Here is a 24,287-nt window from a genome sequence, read left to right as displayed (position 1 = left end):
GTGCACAGCAGTGATGGGGGGAGATGTGTAGCACAGTGAAATGCAAGTGGATAAGTAATAAATGAGGTGGAAGGGAAGGTCACAGATGTTGAAGGTAATCTAGATTTTTTGCAAGGATTCTCTAAGGAGAGGAACAGTATCATATTTTAACATCGCAAGTTGCTTTCCAACTTCCCTGTCAAACTGCATTCACAGAAAAGTACAATTTTGTGCTTGTGAAAGGTGCAGGAATGTGGCTCAAGCCTCAGAGGCTCAGACCAAACCCCCAAATTTATAGATCTGTGCCTTAATGTGCATGTAAAGTGTGTCCTTTGGAGCATTTAATTCTCATAGTTTTCTTGCTGTCACTCTGAGCTGCTGGTGATGGCTTAGCAATGCCAGCACTCACTCCCTTGGCACAGCAGCACAGGCCACCAAATGTCCTTCATCTGTGTTGTCCTGTCACAGCCAGGTACATGTTGCTGCAGCTTCTGTAAAAAACACTGGCTCAAGGTGAAAGGCTTGGCTGGACTTTCAAAGGCAGAAGCTTGAACTTGGAACTGTGCTGTTGGCACGATCTGTGCAAGCACACTCTGATGGTTTTATTTTTCTTTAGATGGAGAGCAACAGCACACCAGAACCAAAGGAAAACTGGGAAGAGAACTGCCATCAGAATGGCCTTTCTCTCCCTTTGCCGGAGGAGGGGGAAAACCTCTCCCATTCATTGGAAGCAGAACACAGGTGAGTAAATGGCAGAATAAAGTGTCTGGAGTAAGGGATTCTTAGATTCCTTGGGCTGTGTGAGGAGAAGGAAACAATTTTGAAGAAAACTCTATTTTTGGGAAGCAGCAGTAGCTGTGTTTGTACGGGGAAGGAGGTGTGTGGGCTTTGTGACTAGTACTGGACTGGGTGGGGTCTTATTGAAAGTAAAACCAGACACCAGTGACAGATGAGCCAAGGCTTTACCAAGGTCTGTAATTAAATTCCAGTGCTTCTTTAATGCCACATCCCCATGTGTTAATGCTGCTTAGAGATATTTATCTGCCCACAGTGGGAGTCAGCATGAACCAAGGGTGATTCTGGTTAATTTGCAAGCAGGTGTCCTAAATGCAATGATTTGAAGACACACACCACACTTTGTTTGCACTTAGAATACTCCTGTGCTCCTTTACGTGCTGTAAAAGTGGAGGAGAGTTAGGAAAATATTTACCTGGTATCTCAGGCTGTATCTCACGTCAGTGAGTAAGCAGTGTGAGCATCTGGTGCAAGCAGATAGTAAGGTTCAGAAGATTCTAAGCTGTGATACTGGTTTGGTTGCCTCATGTCCTTCTTCAGTGTCCTTGAGTTAGAATTTCAAATCCCTGTCTTCCACCAAGCTGGTTATGTACCCATTGTAGAGGGCTGCTGATGGTTAAATATTTGTAAAAAACATTGAAAAATGGTGGGTAAACACAAAGGATTGTTGAAGTGGTCTGTGATAGAGAAGATTCCCTGGTGAATTTGAAGTGATTTACTACAAAACCTTGCTTTTCATGGACAAAGTGTTCCTTCCTTTGCCATTGTTTCCTTGCTTTAGTTCCCATGCCCCTTTTATTTTCTCCACAATCAGGTTATTGAAAGAAATGGGATGGCAGGAATATCCTGAAAATGATGAAAACTACCTTCCCCTCACGGAGGATGAGCTCAAAGAGTTCCAGATTAAATCAGAGCAGGTATGTTTACAGCTCTTGCTACTTGTGACTGCTCTTCTTCCTCTCCTTTCTCAAGGGCTTGTTCTTAAGCGTGTTCAGCAGGACCAAGCATTTAAGGGAGAATGTAGTAGAATGGACAATTCTGCATTATCCATGTGTGCATACACAGTTAAATGTGGCATTCATGTCCACCACAGAGGGTTGGTGACAGTTACTCTCCACACTTCTGCTCGTTTAAAAACTTACTTTCATTCCTACAGCGAAGAAGAAACGGATTTGGGAAGAATGGATTTCTTCAGGGCCGCGGCTCCAGCCTGTTATTCCACTGGGGAAGCACTTTTAAGACAAAGATTGAGGACTCAGACACAGAAACAAGTAGCAGCGAAACGTCAGATGACGATGCCTGAAACTGGGCACAATAAAATTAAAATAAATAAAACCAACCCAATAAACTCAGTTCATAGTTCAACACGTGTTTGGGGTTGTATAAACTAAACAGAGTTTATTCTGTCTCCAGTCTGTTCAGTTTTTTCTTTTGTTGTTGATACTTCATGCACAAGGGAAATAATTGTATCCCAAAGAAGAGAGAAATTGGCTTCTTTAGCTTTTTCTTTTGGTTTTGCCCTAATGCTTACTAGAAGTTTGTGCAGCTAGCAAATTTTGACAAAAATCCCTTGTGGGGCAGTGCACAAGTTCAGTCGTGTGAGCAGGACACAAGTGGCTGACTGATCTCTGCAACAACAAGCTTCTAACAGTGCCGCCGCATTGCCCAGCGCGCGGTAACGGTGTGCTAAAACAATCATTGTCGATGACAAAATGGCTTTTGAAGTTCTAATTATGTTAAATTAATGCTAATAACATGAATATTTTATTTTATTTTATTTTTTTTGGCGGCTCGGGGAGCTTCATCACTTAACCAGGCGTTTGTGGTTTTCTTTTTTTTTTTTTTTTTGGGTACAGCTGTAAAATATTTGGATATAGGAATTGTTTGTGTTCTTCTTCTTGCAGCCTTGATATTCAGGGTGGATTGTAAAATATAAATTTTTTGTGAGATTTCAAAGATTAAGATTATTTTGATAACATTATTTACAGATTTTAAAAAGTGACTATCACATTGAGTCTGTATGAGGGGGAAAAACTACTGCATCAAAAATAACTAACTTGGAATAAATATTTTGCATCAGTTTGCCAATTCTAATTGTCTTTCTTATGTAAGAGAAGCTTTCCTCTAAGGGACCTGCAACTTTGGGGGTTCAGTAGCACTGGGGATAAACAGTTTCTTCTCCCGCTCTATTTTTCCACTTGGCAAACATTGCTGTAGTGCTCAGACTGCAGAAGCTGAACTCTTCCTTTAAGAAGGGAGAGGGAGAACAATGCTGAGATGACAGTCCATGTTTGGGGATTTTTTTTAAAGAAAATAATTCAAAATTATCTTCTACTAAAGCAGTTTGCTTTTTTTTCCGCTTCATACAAAATGGTGAAGCTCGACCGGTCGGTGTCACTTGTTCCTAGTGCAATGCTGCTGTTTATGTTCACAACGTGGCAAGGGAATGTCTGAATCCAAAGCTGTTTTCATTGAAATCTTTTTTAAAAATTCATGAAAACATTTCTATTAGATTAAAAAGAATTTTACAAACAACTCAGTTGTGGCCTAAGCTATTTTAGTGTCTGGTGTAAGTTCAGCTTGTGCACAACGGTTTTGGATGGATTGGAAAGTGCTCTGGGGTTGTGCAGTGTTTGCAGGGGTGTGGGACAGAGTCACACTGCTGACTTGAGGGGGTTTGTTCCAAGGTTGTGCCTGTGTGTTTTTAACCCATTCCTGGCCAGGCAGAGAGGACAGAGATGTAAGAAAATTATAATGTTTAGTCCTGAATCTTTGCATCTGGATTCAAGGGCACACGCTCAGTATTATCGGGTGTAACTCTGCTACCTATGCCTCCAGCTCCTGCTGGCTCTGCAGTGAACTCCAGAGAGGGGCAGTGGAGCATTTCTTCATCCCTGTGCTCTGGAAACCAGGGTCCAGGGGCTGAGGCTGCCTGGGAGTGCTTGGGAGGTGCTGGGACTCCTGTACAACTTTGCACAAACCATCTTGTTCCTTCTGAATATTCAAACACTGCTTTTGTCTGAAAGAGCCTGTCCATTTTTTTAAAGTTTAACTTCCTATATCCATTTAAACCAAGTTATGCAGATCTGTGTGCACTGATTTCAAGAAATGGGGTAAATTTAAAAACCCCTTCACCTGAGATCCATCCTGACAGCCATTTGGACTGGGGGAATTTCATTGCTGAGCACTCTGGAGTGGGACCAGCCTGGCCTATGTGTGCCAGGATCTCCTTGTGCTTCACCCGACCCTCCTGTGGGCTGTGCAGGGTTTAAATATCGATGAAACTTTGGAAGTGGCAGTGGCAGCCCCTGGGTGAGCCTGGCAGGGCAAGTCCCCATCCATCAAATGGCAGCTTTTTCCTGAGCAAATGATGAGTACCACTGGCAGTGAGGTGAGGGGAAAAACTGGTAGGGACTTGCCAGGCAGAGCTGAGGTGGGTGCAAGGATGGAATACAGGGAGCTTTTTTGGGAAAAAGCAGGGCTTGGACCCCTGTGGCAAGAATGGGCAGAAGAAGCTATTTCACCTCTGTGTGGAGGTTCCTCCTTAGCTTAAAGTCTGCAAAGTGGGAGCTGCTGCAAGGTGGGCAAGGAGCACTCCTGGACAGCGCCAGGGCAAGCATGGCTGTCAGCATTTTGTAACCTCAGAGGGACACGGGGCCTCTGTGGATTGCTCTGGTGGCTCAGCGATATTTTTCCCCATTTCAGTGCCTGTGGTAAACAGTGGGAATGTCCTGGGCTGGGGGCGGGGCCCTCCCTGCCCAGCCCAGCGTCCGGCATAGCAACAGTGGCTTCAAACACTGCAGCCACCGCCACCAGCAGGTCTGTGCACACTTCCAGCCTGTCCCGGGGTACCGGGGTGGCCCCCCCGAGTGACTCCACCCGATCTGCTTTCCAGGGTGTTGGACATGGGGACCTTCCTCTGCCCCCGCTGCTGCTTGGCATTCAGATCCCGACCGCTGCTGCGGGTGCACATGGAGAAGCTGTGTCTCGGGCCCACGGCACCCAGCAGCTCCTGCCTCCGTGGGGGGGACCCTCTGCCTGTGGAGGGAGCACAGGGCACGGCAAGGAAACCACAGGACATCTCGGTAGTGTGGAGCTGGGTCTGGCGCAGAATGGGGATGGGGACAGGTGCTGGGCTGGGAAACTGGGAATCACATCCAGGATCCAGCTTGGTCTGAGCTGGGTAAGCCTCCATCTTCCCATGCCTGCAACACACAGGCAGCCCTTGGTGCTTATTTTGCTAAAACCAGAAAAGTATATTACTGGGGGGGGATTGGGGGAGGGTGAGGGTGTCACCCTTTCCTTCCCTTTGTGTCTGCAAGGTCGGGGTGTCCCAAAATACGGACAACGCTGAGCCACGCCATCGCTTTTTGCCTCGTGGGGTCCCACCAGCTGTGCGGGGTCAGCAGGGACCAGGGCGGGTGCGGGGAGCTCCCCTGGGGGATGTGCTGACCCCCCGCGAGAGGGCCCTGCTCCGCACCACCAACCCCACCTCTAGGAGGCTGCCAGTAGAGGTACGGTGAATCCTGAATGCCAGGGTGGGCATCAGCAGCCCCAGGGCTGGGGGCCAGCCCCTCCTGCCCACTGAACCCCGTGTGCCACAGGGAGAGTCCCCCCCGCAGCCGCTCCCACTGCAGGGACAGCAGCAGCCGCCGCAGGAGCTGCTGGAAGCCCACGAACGCCAGGTGGCCGAGATCCGGGCCAGGACCCGGCAGCTGGAGCGGCAGAGAGAGGGTAGGCCCCGGCAATGGTTTTGGGTCGATGGGGAGGCACGTGTGGGATGCAGTAACCCCGAGAGTGGGGCTGTGGGTGCCGTGCTGAGCCCCCCAGCCCCTCACGGTCCTTCAGGGCTGTGCCGGCGGCTGGCGACACTGGGGGCCAGGGCTGAGCTGGGGGAGCCTGAGCAGGGGGAGCCCGAGCCAAGCCAAGGCCCACAGGACCAGGCCGGACATGTCCGAACAGCACAGCACCGGTGAGCCCTGGCCTGAGGGGTCACAGCAGAGCCCTGGCCCTGCGGGGTGCTTTCCATCAAGGCTCCCTCACCCCCAGTTGTCTGTCTCCTCCCCAGGGCCACCCTCCACCTTGACACCCTCCCGCCGCCCGCAGGGCCGCTCGCGGCTGAGGCCAGGTGAGGGTCTGTGGGCCATGGCGGCTCCGAGCAGAGCGCCCTGCTGGCCGAGCCCGGGCAATGGCTGATCCGGGGCTCTGGCAGGGCACTGCGAGTGTCCTACCTGCGCTCTGGGGGACACGACCCGGCCATCCTGGACCAGCTCCTCCACCTCCAACTGGAGGCCACGGTGCTGGAGAAAGGAACGGTGGGGCTGCGCAGGGGCAGGCGGATGGGTAAGCGCCATCACCAGGCCCAGGCCTGTCCCCCTCAGGGACCGTGGCCCCAGGCAGCAGCTGAGGCACCCCCAGCTGTGCCAGCAGAGCCCCCCAGCACTGGCACTCACGGTCTGGATGCGGCACTGCTGGCCGTGGAGCTGGAGAACTGGCATCTGGAAGATGAACTGTTGGCACTGAAGGTCAGAAGGGAGAGGAGAGCAGATGCTGGTAAGTGATGGGTTCCTCATCTGCACCCCACAGCCGGAGATGGCTCCTGGAAATATTGGCAGGTGGAGGGGGGCTGCAGCTCAGGGTGAGCTCTCTGCAGTGAGCAGGGAGAGTCCTGGTCCCCTGGGGCCTGGTGAGGTGCCAGGAAAATGGCTGCTGTAAACCCCACGGTGACCAAATCCTGTTGGCCAGGCTCACGGGCAGCCCAGCGGCACACGCAGGAACTGGCGCGGCTCCAGGCAGAGGTGGGAATGCTGCGATGCCACGCAGAGCAGATGAGGCCATGGCTGCACCCCTCTGTCTGCCCATACCCTGCAGGCCCCCTGCTGCCACCAGCCCTTGCTGTGCCAGAACTTTTCATGGTAAGAGCCTCAGCCCAGGGCGACTTCCAGCTCTCCAAGGAGGGGAGAGGGGAGTTGGGATTGGGTTGCCAACGGGGACGAGATGATGGGTGTGGAGGTATAAGCTTGGGGACCTTTAGAAACAGCTCCCTTTGCTGCACTGGGGCAGGAGGTGAATCCCCACCAGTGTTGGACCAGGGGTGTGATTTGCTCTGCATACCCAATGCCACATGTGAGGGGATGGCCAAGCAGCTCCCACCCTGCCAGGACCCTCCTGCCCCTGACATCACTTTTTTCCTTTCCCAGGAGCGCCCCAGGGCAGCACTGGGGCCTGGCAGACCCACAGCCCATGTGCCCCCTGGACACCCCCTCTCCCCCTTTGTGGCCCTGGAGGACCCTCCTCCTGCTCAGGAGGCCCCAGCACAAGACAGGGCTCCCCAAAGGTGAGCCAGGAACAGGCCATGGCCCCACTGGACTGCCCTGCCACCCCCCTCCACCAGCAAACTGGGGCTTCAGTAACTGTTAGGGTGATGAAGGCAAAAGCTGCATTCCAGCTGCAGAGATGGGTTCAGGGACCAGTTGTGCAGCTGGTACCAGGATCCCATGGTGCTGGGATGGGTGGAAGTGTATAGGATTACTGATGGGACCAAAGAGGCTCTGTCTAGGCATTTCAGCAGGAAAAGGACAGGCAAATCCTCAAGCCAGCAGCAAACAGCTCAGTCTCCACCTCAGGACAGAGCCCACAGCCAAAGGAGTGGTTCAACCCCTCCTGCTCACAATGGTGGTTTGGGGACAGTCAGAGGGCACCGAGGGGCACAATAAATTCCCTGTCCTCAGGCACATCCCCATATCCAGCCCTCTGTAGGGAAAGCCTAACCCAGGGCATGTACAGCTCAGCCCTGGGAACCAGCACAGTAGTCACAGCCAGCTTTACAAAGTGTCAGAGGCCCTGTGCTACATGCTTAATAAAAGGCTTCAGCTCATTGCTTTTCACTTCTTGGCCTTTTTTTATACACACACAATCCAGGGCAGGGTCCCAGCCCCACCTGGGCACTCCAGCTCGCTCAGGGGACAGCCCTGCTGCCCCTGTCTCCAACCATCAGCACCTGCTCCTGCACCCCTCCTGGGTGCAAAGTAGAGGTTGAGCAGAGATAAAAATACGCAGCAACAAAGCCCAGGATGTTACAAAGCTCTTTCTTTATCAGCCTTCCCCACCATCTTTAGGCTGCTCAAAGCTGAGGGAGGCACTATCAGAACCCCACTTAGGTTCAGCCTAGAATGAACAAAACAGCCCCAGCTGTGACAAGGCCCCTGTGAAGAAAAAAAGGTCAGGTCCCTGGACGAGACAGTGAAGTTCAGGCAATGCTCTCCTTCCCTGCAGCAGCCAGCCCTGCCTGGCCCATCCAATCCTCTGCCCCTAAGAAGGCAGATGTGGGTGCAAATGCTGAAAGGAAAGGGAGCATGAGCCCAGCAGTGGGCCAGGGCTGAGACCTGCAGCCCAAGGGGACAGCCAGGAGCAGAGGCTGCAACCTGTCACAGGAGGAAGGTCAATAGGGACTATTTGCTTACAATCTTTATTGAAGTCATACAAAAGTTGCCAAAAAGTGAAAAAATACACTATATACAAAACCATTTTCCTTGTAAGGAGAGGAGTGTCCAAGGTTAAAGAATCATTATCATACTGTGCTTTCAACTGCAGCCCCTGATTCTGCTTGTGGCCTTTTCTCTGTCTAAAAGAGAAGATAAGGGTTTGTTTTTAAAAGACAAGACACAGTCTTACAGTACCAACTCATGCAGCAGCCCAAGGGTTCTGGAATTTGAAGACTTAACTATGTGAACTTTGCCAGTCTCCAGAGCCCAACACTACCCTAAAGCATTGATAGTAACGAGTGCAGCCCAGGGGTAAGTAATAAAACCCAGAAGATGAAAAATTGGGGTAAGACCCTCTGCTGGAGTTGAGCCCAGCAAAAAGCACCCAGAACCTGTCTCTGTCCCACCCCACAGGTGACAAGGCTCCACAGCTGGGTCTGTCCAGCCCACACAGGGTCAGCACCACAGCACAACATGCATCCTGCCCACTAGGAATAGTCTTCATCTCATCTGGGAAACCTTGTGAAGGACAGCAGGCAATAAAACCAGGACATCTACCAGGCACAGAACCATCCCTGAACAGAGAGGGGGGAAATAAAATAAAAAGCACAGCCCAGACTCCTGGCTCAGCTGCCCACCTCCTCTTCCATTTTTTCTGCAACCTCATTTCCACGGGGGACAGAGTCCCCACCACCACCATTGACAGCTGGTTCTGGTTTAGATTTCTTGGCTTCATTGTCTCCCTGATGAGTCTCCTCCTCTGGTTTCCTCTGAAGACAAAATTTTTATAATGTCCACTAAGTACAAATCAAAGTTCAAATCTTTTTGAGAGATTCAGCATTAGATGTCACTGCACATCATCTATCCAACCTCTGCTTGCCAGGCTCAGGACAGACTCCCCAGTGCTGGGGTTTAACCAGAGCTTTGATACCCAGGTCTTGACCACAGGGACACTCTAGGTGCCAGGATCTCCAGAGCTGAGTTATCTTTACAGTCTGGTAAAGAAAGGTGCAACCACTGAGCCTGTAACTGTTCCAGGGTAGACTTAGGGCATCTACAACATTTGAAATCACCTAAAGCAGTTCCAAATCACTCCAGGCACACCTGAACTGACAGACCAATGGAACAGAGGCAACATAAAACTGAGAGTATCACCTATATTAGTTTTCATCAGCAAACACTTCTAGAGAACAGATAACATTTAAAGGAACCAAATTCTCAATATCTGATTTCTTAAAGAGGCACTTTATAATTACCACTAGTGTGGCTTTACTATTTATTAGAAGTCCAAGTCCCAATTTCCTTTTGGAAAGAAAGGAACCCAGCCCAGCCTGGTTGCCTGCCTCTTCCTTGGGATCTGCAGGTGACCCTGCTGCTCTTGAGGGTCCTCAGCAGAGGAAACTCTTGTTCAGGGAACACCTGCAGAAGCCACACAACTGGGTCAGATTTACATCAGTGTGGGTCAGGCAGGGTGCTGAACCTCCAAGAATGGGAACCATCTGGCCTCCAGGAGACCAGACTGACTGGTTCCCAATGGAAAGGAGTTTCATATACTACTGGTTTTACTTCTGGAGTGTTTTGCCATTATACAGCTAAGTTAATAAAACATACTTTTAAGACAAATCTTGTTACACAGAGCAAGCCAGAGGTACTTCAACAAACTGCTTGTTTAACAAGTAATTTCTGGACTCACCTTTTTCCTGACTAGATGAGAGATGTCTGTTACACACTGAGATGCACCATCAGCTCCTTTCCTTACTGGAATCTGTTACAAGACAGACACTGGCACATGAGCAAACACAACCAGTAATCCTTAGAGCAGATGAGAATCAACAGAGTTCATCTTAGATTAACTTACTGTGGACACAGAACCACTGTCTTCACTTTGTGCAAAGCCAGATGTAGTTCCAACCTTAAGAAAAGCACAAAAAACAGACTGTGGCAGAAAATGCATGAGAACTTATTGAGATACAGAAAGCCCAAGTCCTTCCCATCCCAGCACTGGATTCTGCACCTCTGTACAGGACAGATGCAACGTGTGCTCCACATTTGCCTGACCCATCATTTCCAGCCCTGATACATGAAATGCCACAGAAGCCTATCAAATTCCTGTTTAGTTTGGAACAGTTAGTATCAGGGCTCTTAGTAAATATCCTCTTCAGACATCAGTTGCCTCAGTTTCCTTCTCACAACCACAGCCTGGTAACACCTGTGAGCAACCACCAGTCCCTCATAAGTCTGAGCTCCTCCCATTACTGATTTATTCTAAGTTCCACTGGAAGAAGGGTTGGGTCAAAAGGAAACCACAGGACACACTCACCAGAGTTGCTTTCAGTCCTAGCTCAGCTACTTTTGCACTTTTCTGTGACTCCTTTGAATCTTCTATCTTCTCTTTAATTTCAGGAAGCAGTCCCTTCAGTTCTTCTATCTCCTTCTCATCCTCAGGGGACCCAGTGTCTGCCTTCTTTATTCGCTCAGTCAGTATTGCTGGGATGAAACAGTTATCAGAGCAAAACACATCGAGACAAAGTAACTGCCCAGATAACAACACCCAGAGGCAACTATCTGCTAACAAACAGTTTTACCAATTCTGCCCTCAGTGTAGTCTCACCACTTTCAGATAAACACGACACAGCAGACAATGAGCACACCTCACTACTTTGCCTTGTGAAAACTCACTAGGCAGCAGCTTCAGAATTCCACGTACCCAGTCTCTTGTCTATGACCTCCATGGACTTCCCAAACTGCAGCACGGCCTCGTCGAAGTCGCTGTTGTAGTGGTAGGCCAGGGCGAGCTGGTAGTGGCTCTCGGCCAGCAGCCGGTCGTGGGCCTCCAGGTACTTCTGCTGCAGGGCCAGGCAGGCCTGGAACTCCTCTATTGCCTGTGTGTAGTTCTCTGCAGGAGAAAGCCCCAAGGTCGTTACAAACCTCAGTAATTATCCACAGCAGCCCCGTGTCAACCCTGGTTTGGTTACTCGGTGTTTTGTTACACATTATACAGACTGCAAACAGAACCACCACTGAACACAGCAGTGCCGGGCTGCTTTCAGACCATCAGTTGACAACTCTGCCTCCCCTGAGAGACTGTCTAGGCCAGCTCCTCTGGTTCTCATGAGTGTTTTGTCTAATTTCAGCACAGAAAACTGAGCAGCCAAGTCAAAGCAGGTACCAAATCCTCCTGCTTTACTTTCAACCAAGAACTGAGCGTAACTGGTCCCAGCTGCAACACGGATCTGGAGCTAAGGACAGTGCCACCTTCCTGCCAAGCTCTCCCCAAATGTGCTCCACTGACATAAGACACAACCCTTGTTCTGTAGCCCTGGCCCAGAAACCCATTGGGTTATTTCCAGAGGAAGTGTACATTTGGATTTAACAAGATTAGAATACATTTTTAAATGAAAGGCAAGTGAGTCATTACAAGGGTTTGTAATGGGGTTTGCCTCCCACTCCTTTTTTCTGCTGTGTAACACAAGAGCCTTTCCTGACTATAACCTAGGATTTGGGAAGGTCTAAGAGAGTCAACTATTTTTCATGACAATTTCAGCAAGTCTCTCAAGTTCAGAAGCAAGGTTTGGTCACTTCAGAAAGCAGAACACAAGGCTGGCAACACATTGCTTCTTACTCAAACTTTTTTTCCACTGCTCTGCAAAAGCAGAGACTATCCTATTTAAGGCACCAACCATTACTTCCAAAGCTTCTCACATGGCTGCAAACTATCAAGATCTAACTTGTTCTCATCCTGACAGCCTTAACTCACATCTGCTCATTTTAAAGTACAAAACCCAGTGACAGAAAGTAGAACCAAACATTTTTCACATGAGAATTAACATTACTTACCAGATTCAATGCTAACTTCTCCTAACTTCAGATGAGCTTGAGCTGCATGGAGCTGAGCTTCTTTTGTTTCTTGTCTACAGCCAGAAGGAAAAAATAGTTTTCAAATCCTAATCAGAGCATGCCACGTTCTCTAACTGGCTATGCAACCATCCAATTTACTTTAAGTTTCTGTGGCATATACCCAAATTAGAACTTTAGTCTTTACCTTTTGTAAATGACTTTTGCTAACTCTAGCATGTCCCAGGCTAGCTCAAGATTGCCAATTTCATCCTCCTCACTTTCCTGTAAAGACCAGAAGTGCATTGACAGATTAAATGACTTAGATCACATCAATATGTCATAGACCACATCAAACACCACCACTACATTCCCAACCAGTGTTATCAAGGATTCCATTTCTGCAAGAGGTGAACATTTCACCACTAGAAAAAAAAAAAAAAAAAGGCAAGCAGAAGAGGTTAATACATCAACCAAGACTTTGCCTGGAGTAAAAATGTTTCAATGGAACATGAACTCACATTGTTCTGTGATATGCTTTAATTTTTTTCCAGAAATAACAGGGCACCAAGCACCAGTATTATCCCAAGAGCAAGATCTTGGTTAAGGTTGTTTTTAGATGAACCAAATAAAGTTCACAGTCCAGCTTTTTTTAATGAGCCTTTGAGCTTTGTTAGAATAGTCTGAGAAAGGGACAGACAGTTATCGTGAATGCTTAGTGCCACTCTACGAGGCTGCAGATCTTTCCAGGTGTTTGGACTACTACATCAATGTACATCTCAGGTTTGAGGAGCACCACACTTCTCAAACAATTCCCATCCTAATCACAGCTTACTGGACAAGCAGACAATTAACTGTTCCAAGTAACTCCAGTGACAGGCTGGAACAGCTCTCCCCAAGTCAGCTCAGCACACCACAAGCATTTGTGTCAGAGCAGCTGAACAAACTCAAGTCTACAGACACAGCTGAGCAAGATGCTACAATGCAGACAAGGCCTAACATTGACCATTCCTAGGCAATATTGGCTTTCAGAAGTATTTTTCTACACAGAACTAAATTAAACACAAGTGAGCTTTTAGAAGGGCATAAACATCATACTTAGGCCTAATACTGCATCCTTCCATCAGCACTGGTGTCAGACCTCAGCAACCTCACCTTGTCTTCCACTGTCAATTCATTCTCCTTATCATCATCAGCTTTATCATTTTCTTTGTCTTCCTCTTCAGATTCTTCTGTTTCTAGAAGGCAAGTAGATGCATGAGGACACTTGTGTTTACTGTGCTTGCTCAACATGGAGTCAGGCAGAGTGTGTTATAGCCAACCCTAATCCTTCCAGTGACAGGTTAGAGGTGTGATGTAAGAAGAGCAGATACATTAAAGTCTCAGCATCAGCAGCCATCTTGCTGAAACCATTCAGCACTATAGACTAAAGCAGACCATAAGTTCAATTTCTTACTATCAATAACAGAAACTTATATAGAATTCAGTTCTCACCAATCTGTTGGCAGCTATCACTGAAGCCACAAGATTTTGAGCAGCCCTAGAGGCACTGGCCAGCTGCTAAACTTCGTGCTACAGAAAGTAAGAGTTTTCAGCAAAATAGCTGCCAAGCTGAACACAAATTAGTTTGTTTCTCAGTTCGTGATCTTTATGTCAGGCATTTAAGTATCAATGTTAATGAACCTCCTCTTGTGTAGTACTAATTTGACTTTGACACTGTGCAGAAGCATCACATCATCTTTCTACCAGCAGAAGACATTTTGGGGAAATGTGAAGTAAAGGAATATGGCTAATAACTTCAGAGCACTGGCTGGTCTGCAGGCTGAAGTCACACAATTCCTGTAGCTATTCCAGAATACCTCTGGCTATTCTAGAACACAAGCTTGATTGGGGTAGGACTAGAGAGCCTGTGAACATACTGGTCTAACTCCCAGCACACACCCACCACTGAGAGGGCCAAACCTGTGAACGTGAAGACACTTGTACAAAGGTAAACAGAAGAGATGTCAGGGTAGTGGGAGGAGTTTGGAATGACTCAGCACCAGACCAGGATGTTCCAGAGGGTCCTCACATTGCCAGACTTGGGGCAAAAAGCAGCAGTATGTGTGCATAAGCAGCCTCTCAGCACTGGGGGTGAAGAGCAGGTAACTACTCTTAGTTTATTTTCAGTCATCCTCTCTCCACACAGACACCCTGTTAGGCCACTGCTCCACCACTGAGTGTTCACTATGCTTAGCAGAACAAATCCTTTCAGGCTCCAGGACTGTTTAATCTGAACATTTGCCACTCCTGAGTAAGGCCCTGCCTGTGAAGATGAGTTACTGGCAAGCGAAGTTGCAGTTACAGTTCATCAATTAACTTGTGCAATAGAAGGCATAGGCCCACTAAGGCCACAAAGTACTGCTGCAGCAAAGGGTGCAAGTCTTGCTGCAACAGAGCCTGGGAAACAGCTATAATAAAGCAGGGAAGCAGAAGGGCAGAAGCTGGACAGCCAGAAGACTGTACTAGAGCAGCAATAAGCCTTCAGAGCAAATCAAGTTTAGAATTTCCAACTAAATTTTTACTAGCAATGACCATCAGAAAGACTCAATTGAAGAGTTCCTCTCCTCCAAGAGAAGTAAATTCATGTGTTCAGCTGTTCTTGTTTTTTCACCACCATTAAAAAAAAAACCACAGCTATAACCAGAGGCAATTTGTGCTTTGCAGTTATGTGAAGGTTAGTGCAATACACCCAGAAGCATGCAAGTGAACATCCATTCAGTATTCTCCACCGGCCTAGCCATTACTTACACATTTCACAGGGCTGTCAGTTTGCTTTCAAGTAAGACTTGCTTTGCAGTTAGTTAAGCGTTAGTCTAGAGAAACTGAGACTATTCACTATTCCTTGAAACTTTACTTGTATGTAAAGTCCTTCAAGAGCCCCTTTACTGTGCCTTTTCCTTATTCTAAGGCAAACAGAAAATTCTGAATGGAATACTTTTTACCCACTGTTAGCCAAATCCATCAAGTCATCCACCCACAAGTACTTTTCGCCTCTCAGTGTTACCTTCTCCCTCTTCCATCAGGTCATCTTTCTCTTCTTTTTCTACCTTAGCACCTTCACCCTCTTCCATCAGGTCACCTTTCTTTTCCTCTTTCTCTACCTTAGCAGCAACTTCAGCCTTTTCTTTCATGTCATTTGGTGTCTCTTTGCCCTCTGTGGGCACAGGTTCCTTTGAGGGCTCTGTCTCTTTAGATTCACTTGGTTTCTCTTCTGTCTCTACTGGCTCATGTTTCTCTTCTGCCTTCTTCTGTTCAGCCACCTCTGCATCCCCTTCTTCAGTTTCTTTCTGTTCCACAGCAGCTGCCACCTGTGCTTCTGCCTTCTCTTCCACAGCTGTCTCTGCCTGTTCTTCTACAGCCTCTCCCTTCTCCACAGCTGGCTCTTTTTCTGTTGCTTCTGCTGCCTGTTCTCCCGTCTCTCCCTTCTCTTCCACAGCCACTTCTCCTGCTTCAGCCTCTTCCCCAGCTGCCTTTGCCTCCTTGTCTGACACTTCTGTCGTTCTCTCCTTCTCCTCAGCTGCCTTCTCTACCTTGTCCTCAGGCACTGTCTTCTGCTCTTTTTCTACCTCCTTCTCTTCCACAGCTGCCTCCTCTTTCACAGGCACCTGCTTCTTCTGTTCTTCTGAAGTTTCTTCTTTTCCCACAGAAACCTCAGTCTTCCCTTCAGCCTCTTCAGGCTTTGCATCCTTGTCAGCAGCTGCTTCTTTGGGTTCTTCTTTAATCTCTTTCATTTCAACATCCTCTTCTTTGACTTCCTTCTCAGAGAGGACTGTAGACTCTTCCGTGGACTTTTTGGCCTCTTCCTTTTCCCCCATGGCGTTATAAACCTGTTCTCTCAACTCCTCCCTTGTTTCTTCTACATGATTGAGGAAGCATAAACATTTCTTCGAGTTTAGTGATAAAGACATTAACGGGCACTGCCAACACCACCCTCAAGACCCTCCAGTGTGTTGGTTTGTTACCAAGTTGGATGACACTCCTAAAAGCTTCATTTTCCAAGTACAAGGAATTAGGAGACAACCAACATAGCTGCTTGATCTAAGCAAGTCCCTTCCCCTTCCCCAGACTGCAGCATTGCAAGCGGCCGCTCAAGCAGTGTGCGGTTGTGCAGCGATTTTAGTCACAGCTAAGCAAGAGGTGCCAGCGCTTTAACAGTCTGGATGGACAGGAATTCCTGTATCCTCTCCAGCTGCAGGCAGCATAAAATAGCCACTGTTCCTGGGACTTTGTACAGAGACTCTGACCTCTGGGACTACACACACTGTACTGCTACAAGGTTACAAAGCAGTTGGAGTCAGCGGTGAAGCTTAAGAAAGCGAGTTTGAATGCAGTGTTCAGGACACAGACACTTGCTGACCCTTTACACATGCTTTCAGGGACCAGCTCCTTGCAGGTGTTTTACAGATTTTGCTCATCTTTAAGCAAGACTAAAAAAAACCAAACAGAAACAGAGTCCATTCATACTGCCAAGAGTTTCAATAGAATGATTCAGGCTACCCAAGATACCGATGGACTAAATTTGGATCATTCCAACAAGAAAATACAGCCTGGAGCCTCCATGGCAGGGCAGGCAGCTTTACATACCATCAGCAGCTGGCAGTGCAGAGTCTTCTTCTGCTTTTTCTCCTTCCTCTTCCACCTGCACCCCTTCTAAGGCATTTCCCAGCACACCATTTTCCATTCTAAAGGGAACAGGAGTTTGTTTTCCCTTGGAAAATTAATACCATGATTTGAACTGCACAAGCTGCAACACCCCAGCCCATCCCACCCCACCTAGCGTAATCCTGTCCATAAAGGAGTGAAACCATGTTACACCAGACACACTCTTCACCAAATGACAAACTGTCACTATACCTTGCCAACTCCAGGAGAGATTTTCCATAATAAAAAAAAGCTTCTGCACACTCATCCGCTGTCTCACCGTACTTTTTACCCCTACAAAAATAATAAAGAATTATTTGCCTGTGCCTACTTTAGATCTGGATACATGAACTTTAACATTAAATATTCCTAGACAAAAGGATCACTTTCTTGGCTGGTTTCCCATTGCTTTAAACAAATATTGAATGCTTCTCTCAGTTACATATGGCTCTCAAATACCCAACCGAGGAAATTAATCTGTAACCCAAATAGTATCATTCACAGAGCCTGACCAAGACTAGTGAACAAGTTACCAGAGAAGACACCTGCATAATAAACTATCAAATCCCTTTCCTTAGGGAACTCTGCTGGTAATGGCTATCACAAAAGCCACCTAAACTGTACACCAACTACAGCATTGTCCAACTCTTGGGTGACTTCAAATGGTTTGTCCCCCTTCACAGTCACATTATAAATTATAAACATGTGAAATAAAAATCCCAGTCTTTCTTGCATAATCCACATCGGAACAGCCAAGCTGAAGCCCAAGCCCAGCAAAAACACACAGAAGATTCTACTACTCACAGTAAGCTTGCAGCTTCCTGGAATGCATTCACAGCAGCTGGAATATTTCCCATTACCAAGTGCTTCTGTCCCAAACCCAATAGTTTCTTTGATTCTCCGTCCACATCCATACTGGAAGAAGGGAGAAGAAATCAAATAAAGGACTCTCTTAATTTTCACAGTAATTTTAGCTTCCAAAACCTAGTCTGCTTTATGGAATAGTAAGTTGCATGCGTTACAGTGGTTGAAACTACCAGGGTAGGTGGGACTTGTTTGGTTTTATTTGTGTAAATCGGAACAACTGATAGTTCCAATAACCAAGGAAAGACAGGCAAATTTATCTAATCACTGCAACAAGTATCAGAATCTGCTGTGACAAAGGCTGCTAAAAAATATACTTTAGGAGTTACACACCAACACACCACGGAGCACCAGTGCTCCAGACTTCAATGCTAAATCAAGAAAAAGAATAAACTCAAGTTAAAACTTTTCACAGCACAGCATGGTGCATCTGAGAAGAACGACAGATACCAGTGTCAGTTTCAGTTCAGTGCATCTTGCACAGCTGATTTCCAGAAGGTCCAGCCCAACATCTCAGACTAGGTCAAGAGGAGCTGCCCACAGAGGAATACCATCTCTCACATGCCAGCTGCCTCTCCAGCACTAATTAAAAACCCAAACACTTCAAGGACAGCTGGTATTTTTGTATGTATCAGTCCCTGAAAAGGCCTCGATGCACTAGATGTGTGCAAACCACTGGTGAGCACAGGTTTTCAGCACCTACATCACACATGGGCGTTGAACTCCAAGTCTAAGAAGTGATATGAAGGGTGACCTTTGCGCTTCACACAGTAACTCCAGGATCTTGTGTTATTTCATAATTGACAGTTCCAACTCCCATCTCACCTGTCTGTCTTGTCTGTGGATGTGGAAGGAGCTGCCAGTTCCTCTTCCATCCTGCAAACAGAAAATCGAATGTTCTTTTTATTCACGTTCAGAACCGGCCACCCATTTCACGGCACCAGCTGAGCTCTCAGGGGTGCGAAAGCAGCACCAGAGCCTGGATCAGAGGTGCCCATCCACGCGGAGCGGGCCCAGGCCCCTCGGTCTGGTGTTGATGGTTCGAGGGGAGGTTGTGAGGGGCTCTGTCAGCCCCTGCCCGCGGTCCCGCGCAGACAATGGGGCCTTTCCCGCCTTCCGCCGGCCCCGCCCCCCGCCCTTGGCGCCAAACCCCGGCGGCGGCTCCTCACGGGCCGCCGGTCACGTGACGCCGCCCCCCCCCCAGCCCGCCCCGCGGCGTCGGCTGCCCCCAACAAAGATGGCGGCGGCCGCGCAGCGGTCACGTGGTGGCTCCTCGCGAGCCGCGCGGGCCCAGCTGGCGCCGGAGGAGCGGGGCGGCGGCACGTACCACCGCCGGCGGGGGGGGACGGCGGAGGCAGGTACCACAAACGGCGAGGGGGCGGACGGGGGGACGCAGGTACCACCGCCAGCGAGGAGGAAAGGGGGGGAGGAGGGGGTGCACCTTCGCCAGCCCGAGCAGCACCCCCGGCCCTTCCCCTAAGGAAATCCGGCCCACCGCCCCCCTTACCCCCCATCCCCTCCGGTACCCTGCGGCCCGAAGGCACCCCCCGTCTCCCCTGATGCCCCCCGGCCCCGACATGCACACACCGTAACCGGGGCAGCCCGCGCGGCCCTACCTAGTCTGGGAGGCCGGCGCGGGCTCAACGCAGGAGGGAGCGGCGATGGCCGAGGATTGCATAGAAGCTGCTGGAGAGAGGGGCGGCGGCGGCAGAGTGCAGCCCCCTGCCCCTCCGGCTGGCTATATACCCCCGAGGACACGCCCCGGCCCGCCTGGCGGCGCGCGCGCGCCGCAGGGGGACTACCGCTCCCGGCACGCTGCGCACCTGCCCCGCCGCGGGACGCCGGGGGCGCCGCCGCGCGGGGCGCGCTGGGAAGTGTAGTGCCGAAGAGGGAGGCGGGGTCCCGCGGGGCATGCCGGGAGGTGCAGTCCCGCTCCCTCAGGCCGGCTGTGGGACCCCCCTCAGCCCCAGCTGGGGACCCGGGACGCTCTGGCACCCAGGCTCGGGCTCTGCATCCGCCCTCGGCCTCTTCCAGGTGAACAGACCCCGGGTTTCTGCCCAGCTAACGCAGATGCTTGGCTCTCCCCTGCGACATGAACACACGAGCAGGCGGGGCTGACATGGCCGCTGTCACAGCACAGCCCAGCACCGAGACCTCCAGGCTCTGCTATTTCAAGGTAAAAGTTCTCCAGCTTCAACCCTGCTATGTCCCTCCCTGCAGGAACAGAGCTGGGAAGTGTGGGGTTCACAGAGCTACAGCACTCATGTGCTTTTCTTGGGAATTCTCCCAGCCCAATTACGTACTCTTGCTCAGAGAAATAACTGGAGAAAGTTAATTGGGGCCTTGATAAGAGGGAGGGAAAAAGTCTCAAAGTCATACAATGAGTACAGAATTTATTTAAACAAGCAAACATGCAAGTGAAACAAGCAAGAAAAACCACTGTCCTTGGCAGGATGACTGCAGTCTGCAGAGTGCCTTCAAAGTACAGTTGCTTACCTAATGATTGGAACAAGAACCGTATTCAGAGTCACCACGTTTGAGTAGAACAATTAAAAAAAACAACAAGAATTTAATTTTCCTTTGGATAAAATGTCCAGTCTAGTAAAGAATCCTAAATGAGGTGGCTTCCTGCACTGAGGCAAATTCATCAGGAATTAGGAAACATTTTACAAAGGACCAGGAGTTCCTGAAATTTTGCCTGCAGTTTAGAAGGAGTGATAAATGGGTGTCACTCTTTTTTTTGCAGTTCAGCTGCCCACTGTGATGCCCAGGGCAGGAATTACCTGAGAAGGCTTTACACTCAAAATGAATGCATAGATCTGCTATAGGCCTATTGCAAATGAGGGTATCCAAATTAAAGTGTCTAATTCTTTAACTTTTTAACTATTTGATATACAATACTATTTTTCTAATTGCTTGCTACTACTGTGAGAAAAAATTAATCCTATTTAACAGGTAGAGAAAAATAAAGTGTTGATGTTTCTAAGGCCACAAAAAGTGTCACCACCAGAGCACAGGTAGGTACTAACACCTCATGCCCTTTGTGCTCAGATGACCAGCAATTCCTTAGGAGACTGACACAAAAGAAAACTGTGCTTAGAGTTCCAGTCCAAGGGTGCATCAGCACTCAGCAAATTAGTCCCTGTCAGGGGAACACAGAGACATGGCCAGTAGGAAAACAGGCACAGAAGGCAAATGACTCACCCCGAGTTACCAGCAGGTCAGTGGTACAGCAGGAGACAGGAGCAGCTCTCCTCAGCATCAACCAAAAACATTTTTTGGCAGCAGCCAAAAATGCAACATTAAAACATTGGGAGCTCTGTAAGGTCTTTGGTCTTACTGTACAATTAGGAACTAATTTTGTGACCTTCCAGGACTCAAAATGGATGTCTTTGGTAAAGAAACACTGGACAGTTTCACAGGAAAAGCAGGATGTTTTTCTGCAAGACTTGCTGAAAAGTTCTTGAGGTTTTTGCGATAGGATCAGAGCTGCTGCCAGAGCTGAAACCCAGCACTGTGACAAGCAAGAGAGAGAATTGCCCTGAAGGCCTGCTCCAGGGTCTGCTTTTATTCTGCTCAAATCTACAGGCAAATTAAAAGAATGAGAAAATTGACAACTCTAGGTCCCAAAAGTACTATGAAGTGGATAAAAGCACTGGGCATGGCTGATTACTTGGTTTTAATGAATGGTTTATGGACATAGTGCAATTGTAGCACCTTCCACTTTATTCCCTCTGTAAAAAATTATTAATAAAGATATCAAGGTTGATGGCTGAGCAATTCTTTAGTCTTAAAAAACTTTCACACCTTCACCCTTTTTTTCCCTCATCATGGTAGTAACTGAAGTTTTCTAAACCGTTTCACAGTAGTAACCAAAGTAATGCCCTTGTCTGATAACAATGTGTTTGGAACTTGACTTAGACTCCTTCACTCTTTATCTAATCTCTAAAAGATCTGATGCCTCCAGGAGCCAGCCAGCAGTCATTGTAATAAATCCATAAACTCTGGAACAGAAGCTACAGGATCTCCAGGCAGGAGGTGGATTAGAAGTAGTACATTGTAGGAAAACCCACTTGGGAAGGAAGGTTTTCATCTGGACAGTGGCAACTGTCAAAAAATCGTGGCAACAATTACTTTGTGGAAAGGCAATTACTGGAGCATTACTTTAACACCTTATTTTCCAGTAGTTAATAGGGGTCATTGAAGGGGTAGTGGGGGTGTCCAGCATCTCTGGCTACAAGCTTTCCATCCACCTGTGAAATAAACAAGACAGAGTCAAGTCAGAAAGATAAAATACACTCTTACTTGCAGTTTCAAGTTCTCCATGATTTAGATTTCTAAAACTTTGTATCCCAGAAATCTGGGTCCTCTTAGCCTTTCCTGAAAGAAAAGACACTTCTGTAGCCTAGAGCAAGAGTCTCTCACTGCAGAGACTGGAAGAATTAGACTAAGGGTAGTTAAAGGCCTTGTGCCTTCTAGGTGTTACTGAGTGTCATAACATGCACACTTCAAAACACTTGATTGGAGTTGGAGCCTTTGTCCATGTTTCCATGATAGAGAAAATGCTGGGCTGCCAATTTTAGAGATGGATAAGATGAAACACATTGAGAGGCCTGTTCAGGGTCATTTACTGAGGCATTAAAAGTGTCACTGAACTCCTTTTAGGAACATTTCCACACAAGACGAACTTGTCCAGCTGTAAAATGGGAGCACTGAAACCAATATTCACAGATAACCAGAGGCTTGGGCTGGCCCAAAAGCAGACGTGGCCATGCAGAAGTCTCAGTTCCTACATCCCTCAAAGCACTCAGATGGACAACTTGCATTTCTGTTGCACCAAGTCCATTGCAACACCCCCAACTTCTGTGTGGCTGAGTTAAAACCTCATCTGTAACTTTTGGGGAAGTCTGGGTGCAGCACTGGCCCACAGCACACACCTCCCCACATGTCAGGCAAGCACCATCCAGCCAAAACTTAAGTTAAACAACTAATGCCCCAATAAAAGTTATATTAAAGAAATCCTTGATTTTATACATATAAAACGTGATGGTAGTGATCACTCGAAATGTTATGGGCACAGAGGAAATCACAGGGACTTCCAAATCAAGTATCCACTAGCAAGTGCCCCATTAGTTTTGAATATAAAACCTGCATTTCAAAGCGACTGGAATTCCTGCAATGAGCTGTTTAAATGAAAGGAGTCACCTGGGGGCACTGCAGAGCACAGAACAAGGATGTTACCGTGTAACATTTGACTAACGCTCCGATTAAAATAGAGCTGCTATGAGGCTCTCAGCGGAAGGCAATCCTTAAAACAGGACAGTGTCACAGTAGCTTCAGGTTTCCTCAAGTTCTCTTGAAAACCAACAGCTTCCTCATATTCCTAGAATTCATATTCTTCACTCTCCCCCCAGTTCTGTCCCCCTGCATATTTGTCCACAAAGAACAGGCAAGAATTCTTGTTCACAGCAGGCCAAGACAGCAGCTGCCAGAAGCAATGTTTCACACCACTGATTCCAGTCTACTCCAGGAATGTGAGAGAAGGAGAGGGGGATAAAATCAGCAATGAACACACCTGCAGGTCAGCAGTAGCTAACTCTTAAAAAGAGATCATGATGTGCTCACTACATTCCTCCTCTCCTGGCCTGACAGTCATTTAAGTTTCACTTAAGTATATTCCTTGGCCAATTATATGTTTCCAAAGGTTTGGATTTCAGATTGGCGCTTCCAAAGGTAACTTCCAAATTCTATCCAGATAATGAACAGTTAAAAGTAAGAAGCAACTTTGTCTACACGCAGCGTAATAGCCTCCCCTCAGGCTTTAAACATACACAAGGAGGAAGAGAGTGGCACAATTTTAAGAACTTGTGGCTATAGATCAATGAAGTAAAGCCAAGAAGAACTGTCTCTTCAATTATGATAGGAGCTCTCTTGTCACTGTCATATCACACTTTGAAAACCAAACACTGAGATTCATAGCAGAGATAGGCATGAAAGGTTAGACAGGAATTTTAATTCACAGTTGATGAAAATTCTTTCCAATAAGCCCAGAAGGGATGGGCAGGAGACAAAAGGTTCCATTAGAGATCTTAGAGCTACAGAGCTGTGATTTAACTGCACTCATCTTGCTTCTTCCTGTCTCATTATCTGACAATATGGCAATATCTTTGAAGCCCAGCTGCATCACATTCACCCTTTCTCAAGCTGGATGGGCTGCCACTTTGAACTGTATTTCATCTCTCCTTTGTGAATCCCTGTGATCTGATCAGGTCTCCCAGGTAACAAAAACACATGAATTATCCCTAGCTCATTCAAGCCAGGCTACATTTAAATGTATTTTGCAGTTTCAAAATAACTTTGTTTGCAGCATGAGTAGCAAAACACTTGAAAGAAACGTGTTGTCAGCAGCAGGTGTGCTTGTCAATGCCCCATTCTCACAGATCAGCAGCTAAGCTGCTTGTTTGGTATACAGATTCCTGATCCATAAACACAGAGAGAATTTTGGCTGCAGGGATGTGAAGGTTTATATTTATGCACACATACAGTTAAAAGGATGGCCTTGAGGCTCATGTAAGCATGACAAACAGTGAAAGCTGTAACACGTATCTACCCTTGATATGAGACAATCATTCCCACACATTCACAGCT

At 47.9% G+C, this 24,287-nt stretch overlaps 4 protein-coding genes and 1 long non-coding RNA gene across 11 annotated transcripts in view; 3 read left to right on the top strand and 2 right to left on the bottom strand.

Annotated features, from left to right (window-relative positions):
* GPBP1L1 (GC-rich promoter binding protein 1 like 1) overlaps window positions 1-2,862 on the top strand; it is a 32,014-nt gene extending 29,152 nt beyond the window's left edge. Inside the window, exons 10-12 of the mRNA XM_054638749.2 lie at window positions 596-720; window positions 1,589-1,691; window positions 1,931-2,862. Coding sequence (XP_054494724.1) covers window positions 596-720; window positions 1,589-1,691; window positions 1,931-2,077 — 375 coding nt within the window. The 3' untranslated portion in view covers window positions 2,078-2,862. The remainder of the gene's footprint in view (window positions 1-595; window positions 721-1,588; window positions 1,692-1,930) is intronic.
* Window positions 2,863-4,543: 1,681 nt separating this feature from the next.
* On the top strand, window positions 4,544-7,661 carry LOC129124042 (uncharacterized). 6 transcript variants are annotated; one of them, XM_077182463.1, is made up of 8 exons: window positions 4,544-4,859; window positions 5,097-5,288; window positions 5,379-5,746; window positions 5,843-5,902; window positions 5,987-6,117; window positions 6,205-6,327; window positions 6,520-6,689; window positions 6,975-7,661. In XM_077182463.1, exons 1-8 carry the CDS (start codon window positions 4,680-4,682, stop codon window positions 7,113-7,115), a joined length of 1,365 nt encoding a protein of 454 aa, XP_077038578.1. In that variant the 5' UTR covers window positions 4,544-4,679; the 3' UTR covers window positions 7,116-7,661. The 6 variants fall into 6 exon arrangements, with proteins under 6 accessions (XP_077038578.1, XP_077038576.1, XP_077038577.1 ...); XM_077182462.1 differs by having other exon boundaries at window positions 4,546-4,859; window positions 6,193-6,327; XM_077182465.1 differs by having other exon boundaries at window positions 4,549-4,859; window positions 5,412-5,508; window positions 5,623-5,746; window positions 5,987-6,327.
* A 562-nt stretch (window positions 7,662-8,223) lies between these two features.
* Window positions 8,224-19,413, bottom strand: NASP (nuclear autoantigenic sperm protein). The gene is made up of 15 exons (XM_054638748.2): window positions 19,256-19,413; window positions 18,465-18,515; window positions 17,580-17,690; window positions 16,989-17,069; window positions 16,719-16,816; window positions 15,139-15,990; window positions 13,248-13,330; window positions 12,301-12,377; window positions 12,096-12,169; window positions 10,966-11,154; window positions 10,579-10,745; window positions 10,117-10,170; window positions 9,952-10,023; window positions 8,897-9,028; window positions 8,224-8,398 (listed from the first exon to the last, which is right to left on the bottom strand). Exons 1-15 carry the CDS (start codon window positions 19,315-19,317, stop codon window positions 8,345-8,347), a joined length of 2,157 nt encoding a protein of 718 aa, XP_054494723.2. The 5' UTR covers window positions 19,318-19,413; the 3' UTR covers window positions 8,224-8,344.
* Window positions 18,866-24,287, top strand: part of LOC129124041 (uncharacterized) — a 12,612-nt gene continuing 7,190 nt past the window's right edge. The window contains exons 1-2 of the long non-coding RNA XR_013183308.1: window positions 18,866-18,997; window positions 19,674-19,815. This is a non-coding gene — a long non-coding RNA (uncharacterized LOC129124041). The remainder of the gene's footprint in view (window positions 18,998-19,673; window positions 19,816-24,287) is intronic.
* The window catches only part of AKR1A1 (aldo-keto reductase family 1 member A1), a 22,158-nt gene continuing 17,886 nt past the window's right edge, over window positions 20,016-24,287 (bottom strand). For both annotated transcript variants that reach the window (XM_077182466.1, XM_054638752.2), the window contains exon 9: window positions 20,016-21,892. In XM_077182466.1, coding sequence (XP_077038581.1) covers window positions 21,827-21,892 — 66 coding nt within the window. In that variant the 3' untranslated portion in view covers window positions 20,016-21,826. The remainder of the gene's footprint in view (window positions 21,893-24,287) is intronic.

Source organism: Agelaius phoeniceus, chromosome 8 (assembly GCF_051311805.1).
Source record: "Agelaius phoeniceus isolate bAgePho1 chromosome 8, bAgePho1.hap1, whole genome shotgun sequence".
NCBI lineage: Eukaryota > Metazoa > Chordata > Aves > Passeriformes > Icteridae > Agelaius > Agelaius phoeniceus.
This window is presented reverse-complemented; position numbering and strand designations above follow the sequence as displayed.